Consider the following 16,862-nt stretch of genomic DNA (forward strand, 5'->3'; position numbering starts at 1 on the left):
GTCGCCTGCCCGCGGGGCCGGGGAGCAGCGCCGGGGGCGGTGTGCCCGCGCTGCGGCGGGAGGGGGCGGGGAGCCAGCTCCGGGGCTGCCGGAGCTCAGCGGCTGCGCTGCGCCCCGCAGGTCCAGCGGCGGGCGGAAGAGAGGATGTGACTCCGCGGGAAGATGAAACCGAGCGCTGCGGCGGCCGCCAGCAGAGCAGCGCGTCCTCGTAAGTGGTGAGGGGTGCGGGGGTGGGGGGGGAGAGGGCTTTGTCGGACCGCCCGAGGCAGCCGCCGCCTCCTCCCGGAGCTCCCCGGCAGCCCGGAGCCGCCGCCGGGCCCGGCCTCCCGCCGCCGCCGGGCTAGCGGGTAACGCGCATTTGGCTGTCTTTGTTCGTGGTGTGCGGCCGAAATAACGCCAAGGATTTTAGCGTTAATAATAAGCATGTTAGCGCTTAACTTTTTTTTTTTTTTTTTTTTTAACTTTTGCATAGTTTTGAGAATTGAACGTAAACGCGTGTAACTGAAAGGGCAGATGAGCTGGGTTGCTTGCTCCTTCTCCCAAGCTGTTAGTAGCTGTGTTGCAGTTCGCTAGGCCCCTGCCCGGCACGCTGCTCCGCCCGTGCAGATCTCTGCTGGTATCAGCGACACACGCGGGAGGCCTGCTCAGCGCGTCGGGCGATGGGTATTGCAGTGTTCCTTCTTTACTTGAATACCAGGAACTTATCTTTACGAGAGACTGCTATCTTGTTATTGCAGTACTGCTGGCTAACTCCAAGYTTTAGATTATCCCCACAATGTTTGATTAGTATTTTCCAGGATTCTCTCTGGTATTTAGTATGTTCATATRACCTGCCCTGGCTATTGTGTGTGCATGTTGGGTATAAGACCACATTTGGTGCTTAGCCTTCTACAGGACTTCACATTTGCACATCTCCTTATCTCCTACCCAACATTTCATCTTCTTTTCTTTAGCTTCTACATCAGTTGTGCTATCCCAAGCTTCTACATTTTCCTGCTTCCCTAGTTACTTCTTTGGGTCTCAAAGATTCTGCTAAACCTACTTCTGTTCCTGCTTCGCTTCTGTCTATTCCTAACTTACTGCAGGGTTACTTACAGAATGGAATGGTGGTGATTCTCCCTCTTTCAGCTCAATTTCAGGTAGGGAGGGAATATGTAACAGGGGAAGGGTTGTGTTTTCTTTGTAATCTCTAGACGAGCCTTGCTCATTTCCTGCAGCAGCTGCAGTTGTGTATTTTGAGGTTCTTCAGAGAAGCAACTAGTTGTAGGGTGTCAGTCAGTGAGGAAGAAAAGACAAAATCAACATTGTGTCAGTCTTGGATGGTTCTGTCTTCATGAATGGTTGTAAGTGGATTCCTTGGTTGTAAGTGGATTCCTTGGTTGTAAGTGGATTCCTTGGTTGTAAGTGGAAGTATGTGAGGGAAGGTATAATTACTTTAATAATACTGTTTTAGTTCCCAGCTGTGCTTTGCTGCAGCGATTTCATGAATTGCGTGTCATTTCTGTGCGTTTGGAACCCCTCAAAGAATTCTTCTTCCATATACTTGTCCAGTCTCCCCTTGAAACCATGTCCCTAGTACCCACAACATGCTTTGGCAACGTGCTGCTCAAGAGTTGTGCTGCTGCACAAGAACCAATTCCTCTTGTTCATTTTGTACCTGTTTCCTAATTTTGTTTGGGGTCCCATATCCCTTGTGTTGGAACAGGTTGTTGAGCCGCTCTCTTTATGTTCTTCTTGATTTTATGTTTTTATTGTATTTTCCCTAAATTATTAATTTAGACTGTCAAGTCTTAATCTTCAAAGTCCTTCCTCATGGAGAAGTTTTTTCAAACCTTTGATTGTGCTCATTACCTTTTTGACCCTTTTTTGGTTTTGCAGTGCTGTTCCTTTTTTTTCTTCTTTTTTTCATCCCTATTATGATTGCTACTCAATATTGAGCTAATGCCCTTGTAGAACTGTCTACCACACTCCTAAGATTTTCCGTGAGAAATGAAGCTTACTTCTCACGTGGACTGAAATTTTTATGTGCTTATTTAAAGACCTAGTCTGATCTACCTCTCTGTTGAGCATCGGGAAAGTTCACCAACACAGCTGCATTGCTAGATATGGTTTCTTAGTGTTAGAGCAAAATTCACCAGGAGAAAAACAGCTGTTACAACTAGAATGATGTYCAAGTTCTTGGATTTGAGCATTATCTTACTGCATCTCAAGTGGGTACTCAAAAATTAGGTAACAAATGGGAGGATCTTTGTCTTATATTTTTTGTAGTTTCAGTTACTTTTTCATCTGCTTTTGTTCTAATTTGTCTGTATAAATCCTTTCTGTTTCAGATGAGTAATAGAGGGAGATCAGTTCTGTTACTCTAAAAGGGTGCTCTTGTGATCATCAGTAACTATACAGTGGTTCGAAGAGAGTGAAGATTTGCCAAACTGGCAGAGAAGAGTGATGTTGTATAGCAACTGAAATAAATCAATCTTAGGATACAATTTTAAGAAGGAACTTGAAAGCACAAATGATGTTTTCATTTTCTTAATAATTTTTGTGTTGGGAACTAAATATTTTTTAATATTTAGATCTCAAGTGGGTAAATAGTTACATACGTCTGTTTTCAAGCATTTGAATAGCCTGTTTGAATTCGATACGAATAAATATAAAAAAAAAAGCATGGTAAGAAGGTTTTGCTGCCTAAGGGCTAAAGCTGTTTTGTAGCCTTTGGACTTAAATAGTTCAGATAGCTGTCTTCTAAAAGCAAAGTAATGAGCAAAGCTTTGATGAAGCATTATGCTTAACAGTTAATTTATTTTAAAAGTTCTATACTGTGTAGAAGCTTGCCTTTTCCTTCTCAATATTTTAGGATTTTTTTTTCAGAATAGTTTTCAGAAGAAAAATTAAACACAGGAGTACCTAYGGTACAATCATTTAAATTTCCTTTTTTTTTGGCAGCGGATGGAATGCAAGCAAAAACAGAAAAGTTAAGATGTTCTCTGAAGAATGTGAAAAAGGATATAACAAAAACAGAGAAACTTAAATATAAACCACTCACTGGGAAGGTGTTTTACCTTGATATTCCATCAAATGTGATCTCTGAAAAATTAGAGAAGGACCTTAAAGAACTAGGAGGGGTAAGTTAATGAGCAGATGTTTATGAAACTAGAAGAAAATCTGTCCATGTTGGATGGCTTTCCCATATTTTGTCTTACTGTGTTTTGAAGGTATATGTGTTATACACATGGCAAAATTTTGTAAGGTTCATGTCATAATGTTTTAATGTGAACCATGAGCTTGTCACTAAATTATTTTATTATTGATAGAAACTGCTTTGCTAATTGTGATAAAGGGGGTTGAAGCTTGGTTTTGATTGATAATTAGTTTGATTTTAGAATTTTACCTAGGCTTAATAAGTTTCACAGTCTGAGGTGAAATTTTCTGCAGCTTCTGACTATTTTTGACAATTTTCTTTACAGGTTACAACTACAAATTTTCAGCTGAACCTAAAAATGATATTGGAGTAAATGTTTTGCGTGTGTTTCCAAAACGTCTTAAAATAGCTTTCTTGATGGAACCCCCTGGTGCTTTTAAGTTTGGTGYAGGTTATTTGATAAGATTGTATCTCGAGTTAAGCACTTTACTGGTGCTTTGCCCAAATTTGGCCAAATTAGGAACTTTGGAAAATATCACAGTCATGTGTAATACATCTTAAGTTTAGTGGCTTATCCAAAAACGAGGCCTTTTTTGTTGTTGTTTTGTTTTGCTTTATTTTTCCTCAAGCAGGTAGTGACAGAGGTTCGTTAACGCTGAGCTGGAGTAGGTATCATGTAATGAGAGAGAGGGAGGAGGTATCCATCCCTCTCCGCATTCAGAGCAGACTGTGGAAAAGGAATTAGAAAAAGAGCTTGTGAGGTTGCTGGGCCTGAAAGCTTTTTGAGAAACAAATTTGGTAGGGAAAGGTAGGAAACTGGCAGCTGAAACATCAGCTACAGTATGGGGGACTGGATGTTAGCTAAAGAGAAGGTCAGAGTTAAAGAGTAGTTAAGAACAGGACTAAAAGGACAGGTGCTGAGGTATGAAACAGGAACAGTGGTTTAAAAAAAATGTTGATGTGTATGTATAGAACAGTGTAGAGAGTGAGGACAGTTTGGGACTTTTAAACAAAGGGCTTTGTGTYGCTAACTCCACTTAGAATCTGCATTTTAACCTTAGGATTTTTGAGCATACATCCTTTTACTGTAAGCAAACTGCTAAGAGCYATTAGCTAAGAGCTTTTTCTGCTTCTATCTTTTCTGTATGGAAAAACCACTTCGGTCCGAGTCCAGTATGGGGTATCATTTTAACAGAAAAGCTATGCAATTGTCTAGTCCACTTCACTATTGAATTATTTGAATTTGTATGACGGAATGTCAACAGTAAAATTGTCAAAAATTCCCTTTAATCAGAGCAGCTAAAGGGAGCTACTTAACCTGCTAACTACTCTGAAATTATTTTGGCAGCAGGTTTTTTTGATTCTGGAGGAACACTGAGCAGTGGTATGAAATTGACACTGGTAAATCAACATACTGTATGAAATTACAGTAGTAGAAAGATATCCTAAATAATGGGATTTTAAGTTAGGTGCATCTCTACATTTATCATTAGTCTTGCACATTGTCTTTTCTCTTCTTCTCTAAAACAGGATTTTAGAAATTTTTATGCAAGCAGTAAAGTTGCAGATCAGAAAGATGGAGAAAATTATCTGTTTCATTCTGAGAAGTATATAACCAAAACAGACTCCCAGTGCCCTCAAGATCAAATACAATACTTGAGAAATATCTTACTTATTGAATATTTTTAAACTTAAAATTTCTTGCAAGTCATTTTTTGGTTAGTGTATGCAAAGCAAAAAGTTACTGATCTATTCACGTGAAATAATACTTTGCTTTTTTTTTTCTTTAGAAAGTGGAAGGTTTTCTTAGCAAAGATATTAGCTATCTGATATCTACTAAAAAGGAGGCAAAATTTGCACCTACTCTTGGTCAGATTTCTCCAGTCCCTAGCCCAGAATCTGCACATAATGGAGGAAATAGTTCGCCTCATCCCAACAGCCGAAGAAATCGACATGAGGGAAGTTCRTTTAAGACAGCAGATACAGTAAGTTGCTTACTAAAAATGCTGCAAATCAAGTACAGCCCGTGAGATAATCTCTTCAAGTTTTTCTCCTGTTTTGCTTCTTAAAGATAACAGTCATTTTGATTAATACATGTTTGTTTAAACAGTTAATCCGAACTACTTTAGAAGTATATTTAAGCTGGTTAAATTCTAAACTAACTCAAGCTAATTAAGCAAAATTTCAAAAAATAGTTAAAAACATCTGCTGCAAGCAAACCAACCACACTAAATTTTATTCTGATATATCATGCTTGAATTATAGTTGAACGCTGGTATTACTRTGTTTGACAACTGGATCAGTATGGACAGGCTTCCAATGGCATCTAATAGTCCCAATCTCTTTAGCAATACAGCCTTTTGAAATCTGACTGCTGTGATTTTACTAATTACAGAGATATCTACAGAAGCACTCTTTGATAGTAGTCTGGGAAATAATTAAAATCAAACATCACGAGTATTAATTTTTTCTGATAAATAATTCTTTCTTAGAGGATCACAGTAATAGCAACTGTAGATACCTAAGTTTGTGTAGGCTTGCTTGAAATTTGTTACATGGACAAGTCATACATCTGTTCAAAATATAGGTAGAAAATAAAGCTGTACAGTACATGACACTTATTTAAGAATGTGACTGCGAGGTAGTTGGTGTGCTGGTCTTTTGTAGTAGTACAATGTTACGTTGTGTAGTGGGATCATCTCATCTTGCAAATAACAAAAATAGTATTGGATAGGTAAGTGCATGTTCATTATTAAGAAATAGTGCTCAATACAAGCTGCGCTTGAGAGGCTAGAGGAGATTGATCAAGAGTGAGGTTATGATTACCTTCATGACTTTTTGCTTAATTTGGCATGATTCCAGTTGATGGAACCTCATTTTTTTTGGCATTCACTGCTGGCTGCTTATTTGCACCATGTGCATTGTACCAGCATTGCTTCAGCCAAGCAAGGACCTGATTTGGCAGAAAACTAAGTACTTTTTTTTGGCCAGACTGAATCAACTCCAACCTTTTAGGAAAGATACAAATTAATGAAAAGTAGCAGTACAATTTAGGAAAAAAAAAAAAAAAAAAAAAGAGTACCGTAGTTAAAAGAGATATGCTAGCTGAAATTTAACTTGCCTTAGCTTTTGCTTTGTGAGATGGATTTTAACTCACTGCAAATGTGATACAGTGTTTCTCTTTTAATGTAGGTTCGTATGAGCAGAGGAAAATCTTTAGTAGAAAAAGCAATCAAAGAACAGGTAAGCTGAGTAATCCACAAATTTGTGCTGAAAAAGAGAAGTTTCAGTCTCGCTCTTCTAGAAGATAAGCAGTAGGAAGAAGAATCGAGATCTAATGTATTTTTATTATGGAATGTTCATTCAGAAGTTGAGGGATTCTTTTCAGCGGTACTGTCTGGTCGTGTTTGCTGGGTATTTCCTGAACAATTGAAAGTCTGTGCAGAGTCTTCTGACCAGCATTATAACTTAGCAAGGTTTTTACTGTGTCTAGCATTTAGAAGAGGTCCTAGTGAAATTAAAGTAAATGTATCAATTCARTGTCTTCAGATTCGTAGTTACTACAAAATATGACAATGGAGATCAGGTTTGGCTGTATGAAAGGTAAGTATAATCTCCATTTGATCGTGAAGTGTTGTGATGTAGAGATGGAAAAGCCAGCTGAGGAAAGTGACGATTCTGGTTTTTGGCAAGAAGCAAAAAAGAAAGCATCTGTGCTTTGATTTCATGTTTCTTACTATTTGGTTTATATTACATGTTGTAATGTATTAATTAAAAGTATTAATGAAGTTTGCTCTTTACAGGAATTAATCCCTTCTGGTAGTATATTATCCAATGCTTTGAGTTGGGGAGTGAAGATACTTCATATTGATGGTAAATATTTTTGTTTGATGAATTCTAGTTTGAACTTGTAACATTCATTTAAATATTCTTTTATTTCATGCAAAATATTAAAAACAAAATACTTAAAACATATGAAAATCAACTCAGGTAAATATAATTCTTCCTCTTTTTGCAAGACATTAAGAATTACATTGAACAAAAGAAAAAGGAGCTCTACGTAGTCAAAAGCAGTTCTTCTAAAGATATGGTAAGTTTGTCTTCTGTCATTTAATTAAGAATTTTTTGCGAATAGCAAGGAGACGTTAAATGCTACCTGTTGTGAGCTGATTGATTTTTTTTTTTTATTTAATAAACTCTTGCTCACTTTGTTTTTCATTGACTGATATGTTTTATGGATTAATACAAAACTATCATCACTGAAAATTGAAAACAAAAGAATTAGCTACATATTTCAAAATTATTGAAAAATTAAATCCATAATGTTATTGATTAAATAGAGTGTAGGTCTTCACTTTTGAGAAGGTTATCTAAGAACCAGAAGCAGTGAACTTTATGAAATTTTCCTTCTACTTGCTTCAAAAATTAAAAAATTTCAGCTTGGTTTTAGTGTGACTTAGATTATGGCTAAGTTGCCTTTTTTTCTATGACAGTGATTAAAAATCCTTTATCATTTTGACAAAATGAAGTTCTGTTTTCATGAAGAAGGTGYCTTTGGGGAGTATATGTCAGTAGCTAAACTGTGATGCGTCTTTTGCTTCCTAACCTTTCTAACAATTATTGTAAAGCTGTGTAAATCTTGTGTAAAAAAAAATGTGTTTTTAAAAAAAGTGAAAACTTTGATCTTTTTTTTTTCCTCTCTGTTCTAGCTGTGTGTGGTCCATCTACTGTTGTTTTTTAATTTAAATTAAATATGTAAAGTTGCATAGTTACCTAGTCTAGGCAGGAGCCTGTGGTGTGTAAACGGAAGCATACACTATTATCTGTTAGGCTGTTCTGGAATGCAATATTAGTTAATTTTTGAAGCCCCATAAAATCCTGTTAAATAATTAATGGATCAGTTTGGCTGAATCACAATGGTGTTCCTCCTGCCCCTATTGCCCCCASAAACCATTGAAAATGTGAGTCTAAATCTTACTGGAATCAGTTACAGTTAAAAGCTGGTACTGGAATTTTGATTCATGGAACATGCATCACCTTTTTTTGAATAGAGAAGTAAGCTGTTCTAAAAGACAAAACACCCCTTTTAATTTTAGTCCTCACTGCTAAACTAAATAACTGTATAAATCCTTTCTAATCAGAGGAATAATTTTAATCAGAGAATGTTTCTTCTAGCAATTCTCGCTAGTTTTATGACTTGGTTATTAGCATTTATAATCTGTTATAAAAATGCAATCCATATTTAAGAATCAGGTTTTAGAACCTTGCCAAGTATTTTGGTGTAGGAGAGAGAGCAAGTGAATAACTTTACCTGGATTTTTAGAAGAATAAATTAGAACCTCTCAGAAAAAAATCTTACAGTACAAAAATAAATATTTCTTCAGAAAACATCACCATTTTTCCAAAGAACAAATGAGATTTATTTCTGCAGAATTTATCATGACTCTATATGAAGGAAACTGATAATTTAAGAAAAGATACAGGCAATCTTTAGGTAAAATGCAAAATAAATGTTCACAGGGATTTTAGTCTTTCTCTCTCTACTTTTTTTTTTTAATAGGGAAAACGATCTGCTACTCAAAAGTCAAGAAGTAAGTATTTCGATGTTTGTAGAAGTTTCATGTTGCCTTACTTTCTGAATTCTTAAAAATGTGGTACGGTTTTCATCTGGTCAAATGTGTTGGTGTATTCTAACTTGTAGGCCTGGGAAAAGCTTGTAGAAAAACTTCCTGGAAATCAGGAAGTTGTCAAAACATGCAAATAATGAATTTTAAAATAATGTCTGCTTATTTATTCAGGTACTGGTGTAACTTGCTAAATGAAGAAAAATATTTTTCTTTTAATTTCCTTTTCTCCTCCCTGAAGCAGGTAGACTGAAAAACCCATTTGTGAAGGTGGAAGATAGAAGCTGGTAAGTGTTCTTCTTGTGCATTCAGTAATGTGGTAATTGAGAAGCATACTGTATCTTGCAGAGGTAATATGCAGATTTCTGCTTCTTGGACGTGCTGAGTTTAGATGTTATGCATAGCATCCTCTAGTAAGATGTAAAATGATATGTCATGTGCTCTGAGTAGATATTTATGTTTAACCACTGAATGAGATCAAAGAAGTAGTAATATAGTAGGAGATATTTATGGCAATGGTGAAAAGGAAATTGTAGCTCCAGTTTGTAAGGGATGGCAGAGGGCTCTTTTGGTTTGTGTCCTACCAAGGGCCAGGTGAATGGAAAGGAAGCTTGGAATCTTTGAGCCTTGACATCTTACCTATCTTGGATCCCAATCCTGTAGCCTAAAAGATTGCTAAAGTTCTGTATATTAACTTAGTTTTATAGTCCCAGTTTAGTAACWTTCATCTCCTTGACAAAGTGTTTAGGTAGATGTAAGGAAAGTGAATTTGTTGTACATGAAATAATTTCTTGAAATTGATTCTGTTTTTCTGATCAATTATTTCTTAGAAATAAAGCCATTAATCTAATTTCTGCTATGCTGCTGTAGTTACTTCTCTGGAATACAGATGCACTGTTGTCCAAATTGTTTTTAATATTTCTGGTTACTCAACTTTGCACGTCATAGGCATGAAAGCCATATACTTGTGGATTGTGTAAGACACCTGTTGAAACCCAAGGCAAATTTTCTGCTTTGAGAAAGTCGCAGGCTGAGAAGGAAGGAATGACTTAAAATCTTCTAGGATATTTATCTTAGCATTCTGTGTACAGTATCTGTAAAAGAAAACAACACTTTTTGAAAGACTTGAGTTTTAAGGTCAGACTCTAGTTTGTGATATAAACTACTTTTTTCATTTTCCAATGGTTCTAATGCAACTGTTTTGTCTAATACAGCCACTACCGACCATTTTATCTGCAGTTACCCAGTTTCCCAGTTCTGAACTACTGTGTTCCAAAACCATATAGTCCATTTGAAGTGGATAAGAAGCTTCCTTCTGGTCAAAAACAAACTCAGTCTAAGCAAAGGTTTGTTGAAAACTCATAATTGAGTTGTGAATAGAGGAGAAGGAGGTGAAGAGTCCGTTCTCCAAATGCTTCTCTTCTTATTTTGTATGGATACTTAATACTAATATCCCTGYCTCAGTGGTTGTATTCTCTGTGCTGTAGCTGTTGGTGTCTGTCTTTCTTTCTGTACCTTTTTTATTCTATCTTTAGTCCTTCTTTTGGACATACAGATGCATACGTCCAAATATGTGGCCTTTTCCTGTTACTGTGGGTCAGCGTAAGATATTTTTTTCCTTTCTGCTACTGATCTCTTCTTTGTCCTCATCTTGGATGCCATCCAGTAAGTATTTTATAAGGAGTAAATTTATTGGGTCTTCATTTGACATTTATACAGTCAATACAAACTGGACAGTTAAAATATTAAAAACTGGTATTCAGCTGTGGTGCGAAATCATTGTTCCTAAAGAGTGCACCTGCATTATATGGAAAAATGAAGTTTATAAAAACTTGATATATTAGGCTCAGCAATATTGCATGAATTCTTGAGACATGAAAAGTAGATACTAACTGTAGCAGTAGAATTGTGATTGGTTGTGTAACAAATGTTTACATGGTAYGTTTTGGCATTCAGGCTGTGTTTGAGCACTGTAGATGCAGTTATGATTTTTGGTAAGTTAGTTACGATTTGACTCTACTTCAGARTTTCTGTTCTCTGGTGAATTTAAATTTACTTTCCTGAACTCCTTCCACCTAACATATCTGGAGGATTAATGAGTATTTCATTAACTTTAAAATTGATGTTACAATATTCACGTGAGACACTAAAGTTACTTAGTTAAAARAAAGATCAGCAGTCCATGACACTTTCTATATCTGGTAACTCTTTTTTGCTCTTCTATCCTTTTTAGTTTGTGATACAAACTACTTCATTTTTGGATGGTCTAGTGCAAGTGTTTTGTCTAATACAACCATACTGACCATTTTATCTGTGACAACTCAGTCTTCCAGTATATGTGTTTTCTTTATAAAAAGAAATGTGTGATTAGATGTGATACTTGCTTTCTTTATAAAATAGTTTTGCGCTGCTCAGGATCTGTACAATCTTCAGTATTACTATATTGTTGGAAGTTTTAGTTGATGTTGTCATAATGTCCTCTTCATTTGGATTGCAATGAAGGTAGCAATATGAAAAAGCAAAGCAAATGTAGTACAGTGTTTTTGCAATAATGAAGGGATTTCTAATGGTGCACTTTTCATTGAGAAGAAAGGGGTTAGAAAGAGCCAGGAATGTTAAACATTTTCCTAAAGACACAGTATTGCTCACAATTTGTATGGACTAAGGAATATAGTATGTTAGTTATAAACTTCAGAAATTAAGTTGATATGAATGCTTCTATTTAATTTTTCAATTTGGCACATTCCCTTGAGGTCTTCAGGTGGGAAATTATTTCATACCTAGGAAATAAAAGAGAGGACCATCATTTTTGGGAGGGAAAAGGGAGAATGCTCATTTGTTTTATATTTTATCTGGAAAAAAGAAGCTTGTTTAAGGTAAGTTGTTGATTCTGTTTGCTTCTTCATGAAGCAAAGCCTACCAACATTATTTATTCTTCAGCTAGTAAATTCTGCCACTTGTATCCTGTGATCACAAACTTTCCTAATTCTTCTGTGTTTTTCTAAATTGTTCTAAAGAGAGAAAGTCAAAAGGTCCTCGTTAATAGAAATAAAAATAGACAGAGCCTATCCTTTGAAATAAAAGAAATGTTGGAGTGGGTATTGTAGAGTTAGACTATTGTTAATTGAAAACTGTTGCAGAAAGTAGCATACACTTCTTATGCCAAGCAATACATTGCTATGCTTTGTGCTAGTTGGTGATTTTTTGGGGACAGGGTTTGATATCAAAGTCCTGCAGTTGCATCTGTGCTGATACTTGGTAAAGTCCATTGGTATATCGGTGTTGATTTTTAACTAGACAGGGAGATGGCACTGTTCCTCTGAGGTAAAAAGGAATGTAGAAGTTGGTGCTTTTGGTTTACTGCTAGCATATCATGCTTCGGAGGTATGATAGCAAATTGCAGCAAACAGTAACTCTCTTCAGGTGAAGCCCCTGATGGCAGTGGGATTGCTACTGAAAACATTGTGGTTTAATCTGAGAGAAGAACTTGAAATCCRTTTCTACATATTTCCACTTAAACCTGTAGCAAGAAAAACAGCAGGAAAAGTAAAGTTACATTCAGCCAACAAATGACTGGTTTTTACTTTTATTCAGGAACAAGAGGTTATCTATTATACGAATTGCTTTTGCTGCATGTTATCTTGAGAATTAAAATACTAATAGCAGATGAGATGTTAGGATACTTTTTTCTCTTTTTTTCTTGCTTTTACTTTACCAATTTCTCTCTTTTACCAGCTGTTTGCTGATATTTCAGTAGTGCCTTTGATTTGTTAAGTGAGTTTTTTTTTTTTTTTAAGTACTTTTGCATTGTTTCTTCTGAGTCAGTACAGTACAGCATTACCAACCTGGACATGTTTTACTCTTTCATATAGTTTCACTGGGTCTGCCCAGTTTGTGGCAGAAAATCTGATTGTTTTTGATTTTAATTTAATCAGTGCATTACGTTTCTTTTCTCTTTTTCCTAAGCATCAAACAATATAATGTAAATATTTTGAGGAGAAATAAAATTTTTTGAAATTTATTGAATGAGAATGCACAAACAACATGAGAAGCAAGTACAGGGCTCAGCTCCATATTTAAGATTCATTAATATATATCTTTTCTGTTAACAGAAACAAAACAAATAGTGAAAAGGACTGTGGAACTCCTGTTCAGCTCCCTCAAAAGGATAAAAAAAAAAGAGGATATTGTGAATGTTGTGGGAAGAAATATGAAGATCTACAAACTGTATGTAAAATGTCAAGTATATGTCTTCAAACAGTCTYACATTTAAAAGTGTGGTATTAACAATGACTTTTACTTGCTAGTTTAATATATTATTTTATTTTAAAAGATCTTTTAAATGTATCTTCTAAAAAGTAGTGAGTGGGGGAGGAGGTGGTTTTGTTATGTTTTTTCTCTTCCTTGAAGTAATGCCTGATTGCTAGCTTTAGCTATGAGGAATTTAGCAGCTGAAGGCATGTACCAGAAGTTCATATGCTGGAGACCTGTTAATAATAAATTAACAACATTTCACTTATTGCTCCATGTCATAGTGTTGATTTGTATATTCACATCTGTAGTACTAGTCTGTTTCATGAGTCATCTTTAATTCCAGCATCTTGAAAGTGAACAGCACCGAAATTTTGCTCAAAGCACACAATATCAAGTTGTAGATGATATAATCTCCAAGTTTCCTTATGACTTTATTGAATACAAAGATGACACAAGAATAATTAAATGGTAAGTTACATGTTCTAACTTTTAAAGCTCCTGTGAATGAATCAAGRCATTGAACATATAGATACTTTAGTTCTTCAACTCTGAATCTCGTGCAGAGCAAGTTCATATTTTTTCAAATACATTTCTGAAATTCGGGGTACAATTGCTGTCTGGCAAATCAGTTCTCTAAAACAGAAATTTAAAAAAGAATTAAAAATTACAGGTGACATCATAGGAAAATAAGGCTGGAACAAATTGCTGTTTATTCTTCAGCTTCGTAAAAGCAAGACTGACTGATCTAAAGTTTTACTGACGGAAGTTTGTCTGGACATCTTACTCTAAAAGCCTGTTGTTAGTAATCTAAGAATGATAAATGATAGCCTTCCGCATCAGTCTGATCTCCTTACCAGTGGGAAAACTTTTCCTAGTGCAATACAGATCTTGCTGTCTATCTAAGGCTGTTAATTTTTGTCCTGCCTGTGCTGGACAARGAAAGCAGTTTTTCTTTCTTCTTTGTAGCTCATTTTTTTTCTATATTTGAATGCTTGAAAATAACACTTTTTGCTTCTTTTGCACTCTAAAAATTATGCATATTTATTTCTATAGCAATTTGGGCATATTAGAACCGTAATTAATTTGTTAATGTTTGTGTTATTAGTTATATATTTACTGTGTAACAAAATACAAAATTTTATAGRAACATCTATAAAGCTGTTATCACTGATACCTAAAAAGAAAAGGCAACTGGAGTAGGTAAAATACAGTAAGCCCCCAAAACTGAGTTGTCCCCTTCCCTCTCCAGTCTATTTGTGCATACACACATGCACATTTATCAGTGTCTTCATCCTCTAAAGCTTAAGTGGAAGAAGGAGAGGACTTGTATCCTGCACTATTTAAGTTAAAATAATGGAAATATGTAATGCCTCTTAAAGGATGTTCTTCCATTTCATCTTTAATTAAGTGTAGATGCAACAAGGTTAGTTGCAACAGTGAATAAATTCTTGATTGCTCTGCTTTACTGATAAATGATTCAGGAGATAAATGATTTTCACGTTTCTTAAAAAAAAAAGTTGAAAAAATAAATGAGCATTCCCAGGGAAGTCAAAGGAAGTGTGCACAGAATTGAACAATTGATATCTTAATGAAGACAAGTATTTTTTCTTTTTTCTTTTGTGATATGAAAATACTCAGAGTAGTTAGGTTTGAAATACTAGTTCAGGAAAAGTATATATAATTATGCTTATTTTTTTGTGAACGTATCAGGATATTTATAAGTATTTATAGCCATATCTTATTCGTTAATTCTTAATAGCATTGTGAACTGAAATTTATTTAACTGCTAGACAGCTTGCTTGGGGCATTTTTAAAACAATGCCATAAGAATTTAAAACTATTTCAATGAGAAATCTATAGGAAAACATAAAATTCAAATACAAGGCACACTCTTCCAAGAAAAATACTACTGTGTGTGTCAATTTGGTTGCTTTTCAAGGTATTTTTGCACATTTCTTGGTTAAAGTAATGTTACCTGGGTTTTGTTCAACAATTTGCTTGTTAATCATTGTAAGCAATTCTGTTTTAGGACAAAATGTAGTACAGGATATTTTTCTCCTATTATTGGAAAAATAACTAAACCAGATGAGCTGAAAGARCGACTGAAAAAGCAACGCATTTCATTGAAAAGTTACTCATGGAAGGATACTACCATGCGGGCACTCAAACTGGATTGTTGGCCTACAGAAGTACACCCAAATTCTGTGCCAGTGCCTACCCCTATTTTCGGATCTGTCTGTTCAGTTCTTCATTGTTATCTGTCACAACCTTTGGAAGTAAAAAGTAAATTCAGAAATAATGATGAAAATATTAAAACTGATTGTTCCTGTGCAGCAAATGTAAAAGAAGCTGTTACACCATCAAACTTCATACAGCCACCTCTGCAGAAAAATGACAAAGCAAACATGAAGAACTTGTCTCAAGCTTATGAGCCATTCAGTAAAGAAATTTTTGAACCAGAAAYACAAAAAAAGAATTTACAGAGTTTACAGGAAGGAGTGTGTACTTTATATTCTCATACTCAAGGTACAAATTTTACTGAAAAAGACAACAACTTACCACAGCCGAAACGAAAATTAAATAATGCAGTAGTTCAACCAGCAAAGTGTTTGAAGAAAACAGATGCAAATCCTGTATTTATCAGAGAACATCATGATTTGTGTGATGATCATCAACAGATGCAGCACAATGTTGTTCTGGACTCTAAGGCATCTGATACCACTGTAAGCAGAGAACTTAATGGGTTGGCTGCCAGCACTGCACACAGTTCGCCCTCTGGAAAGCTGCACAGAAAAGTAAAACTTTACTTGGGGAGAAATAAAAGAGAAAAACGGAAACATAATATGCAGTTGTGTGTAAAGTACACTGATGGACTATCTGTTCCTGAAGAAAAGAAAAGTGCTTGTAGCTCTCCAGTGCAGGCTCTACTGGAATTATTTCAGACAAGTGAAATAAACTCAGATTTTGGAGGTTTTTCAGGTTACACTGAGAGCAAAGATTCAACAAGTGTAAAAGATGCATGGGAAGGGCAAAATACAAATGTTGCGTGGTCACTATTTTCCTCTTCATCCTCAACCCCATTTGTTGGATTTTAATGCTGCTTTATTTAATACAATGACTTTCAAATTTGCAGATKGAAAATTTTATTCATGGAAATTTTAATTCCTGTGTTATATATTATGTACAGATAGTTTTGTTTTCAAAATTTTTTATCTTTATACACATGCAAAAACATATGTGTAAATATGAAAAATAAAAATAACCAAGAAANNNGTATTACTTTATCAGAGCCAGTAAAAGGCTCTCACCTCAGGTTGGGGTTGAATTAGTTGCTAGGCAAGATCAATAAGCATTATGCTTTTTAGTAGAATAATTTTCTAAAATCATTGAATGTGCACACTTACATGCTACCTTGTAAATGAATGGACATGCTGTCATAAATAACATGATATATTACTTACGGACCACTGGTAATTTGTGGAGATTTGGTTGCTTCCCTTCCCTGCTGCTGCTGCTGTCTTATTAGGATGCAAAAAAGTCACTGCTTTCTTGATTTTTCTTCTGAAGTTGTCTCAGGAAACCAACATTATTACAGAGAAATAGGATTAGGAAAGCATGTAGTATATGCTTTGCTACTCTACCGTAATGGATTTTTAGGCCAAACCTAGCTGTGTTGTGTATTTCAGCCAATGGGAAACCAGTCAATGTGTAGTTTAATTTTTTTGTTTTAAAGAAGGCAACAGCAGAAACACTGGAGGTTTATGATTGATTCAGGTTCTTGGTTTGATTGTTTTTTTGGAATATGTCTCCCTAGCTTACTCGGAGGGAGAATGAAAATACACAAG

The 16,862-nt window shown here is 35.5% G+C and overlaps 1 protein-coding gene across 1 annotated transcript; it reads left to right on the forward strand.

The window, feature by feature from the left end:
* The first annotated feature begins 62 nt into the window (after nucleotides 1-62).
* DBF4 (DBF4-CDC7 kinase regulatory subunit) lies at nucleotides 63-16,281 on the forward strand. Its single transcript, XM_085310463.1, has 12 exons — nucleotides 63-208; nucleotides 2,944-3,122; nucleotides 4,930-5,124; nucleotides 6,332-6,382; nucleotides 6,943-7,012; nucleotides 7,159-7,229; nucleotides 8,700-8,730; nucleotides 9,005-9,050; nucleotides 9,978-10,109; nucleotides 12,876-12,990; nucleotides 13,361-13,485; nucleotides 15,047-16,281. The coding sequence occupies exons 1-12, from the start codon at nucleotides 163-165 to the stop codon at nucleotides 16,110-16,112; spliced, it is 2,127 nt and encodes a 708-aa protein (XP_085166589.1). The 5' UTR covers nucleotides 63-162; the 3' UTR covers nucleotides 16,113-16,281.
* Nucleotides 16,282-16,862: the final 581 nt, after the last annotated feature.

The sequence above is a fragment of the Rhea americana genome, unplaced genomic scaffold, assembly GCF_003343005.1.
Source record: "Rhea americana isolate MKP2758 unplaced genomic scaffold, rheAme1 scaffold_32, whole genome shotgun sequence".
NCBI classification, from domain to species: Eukaryota; Metazoa; Chordata; class Aves; order Rheiformes; family Rheidae; genus Rhea; species Rhea americana.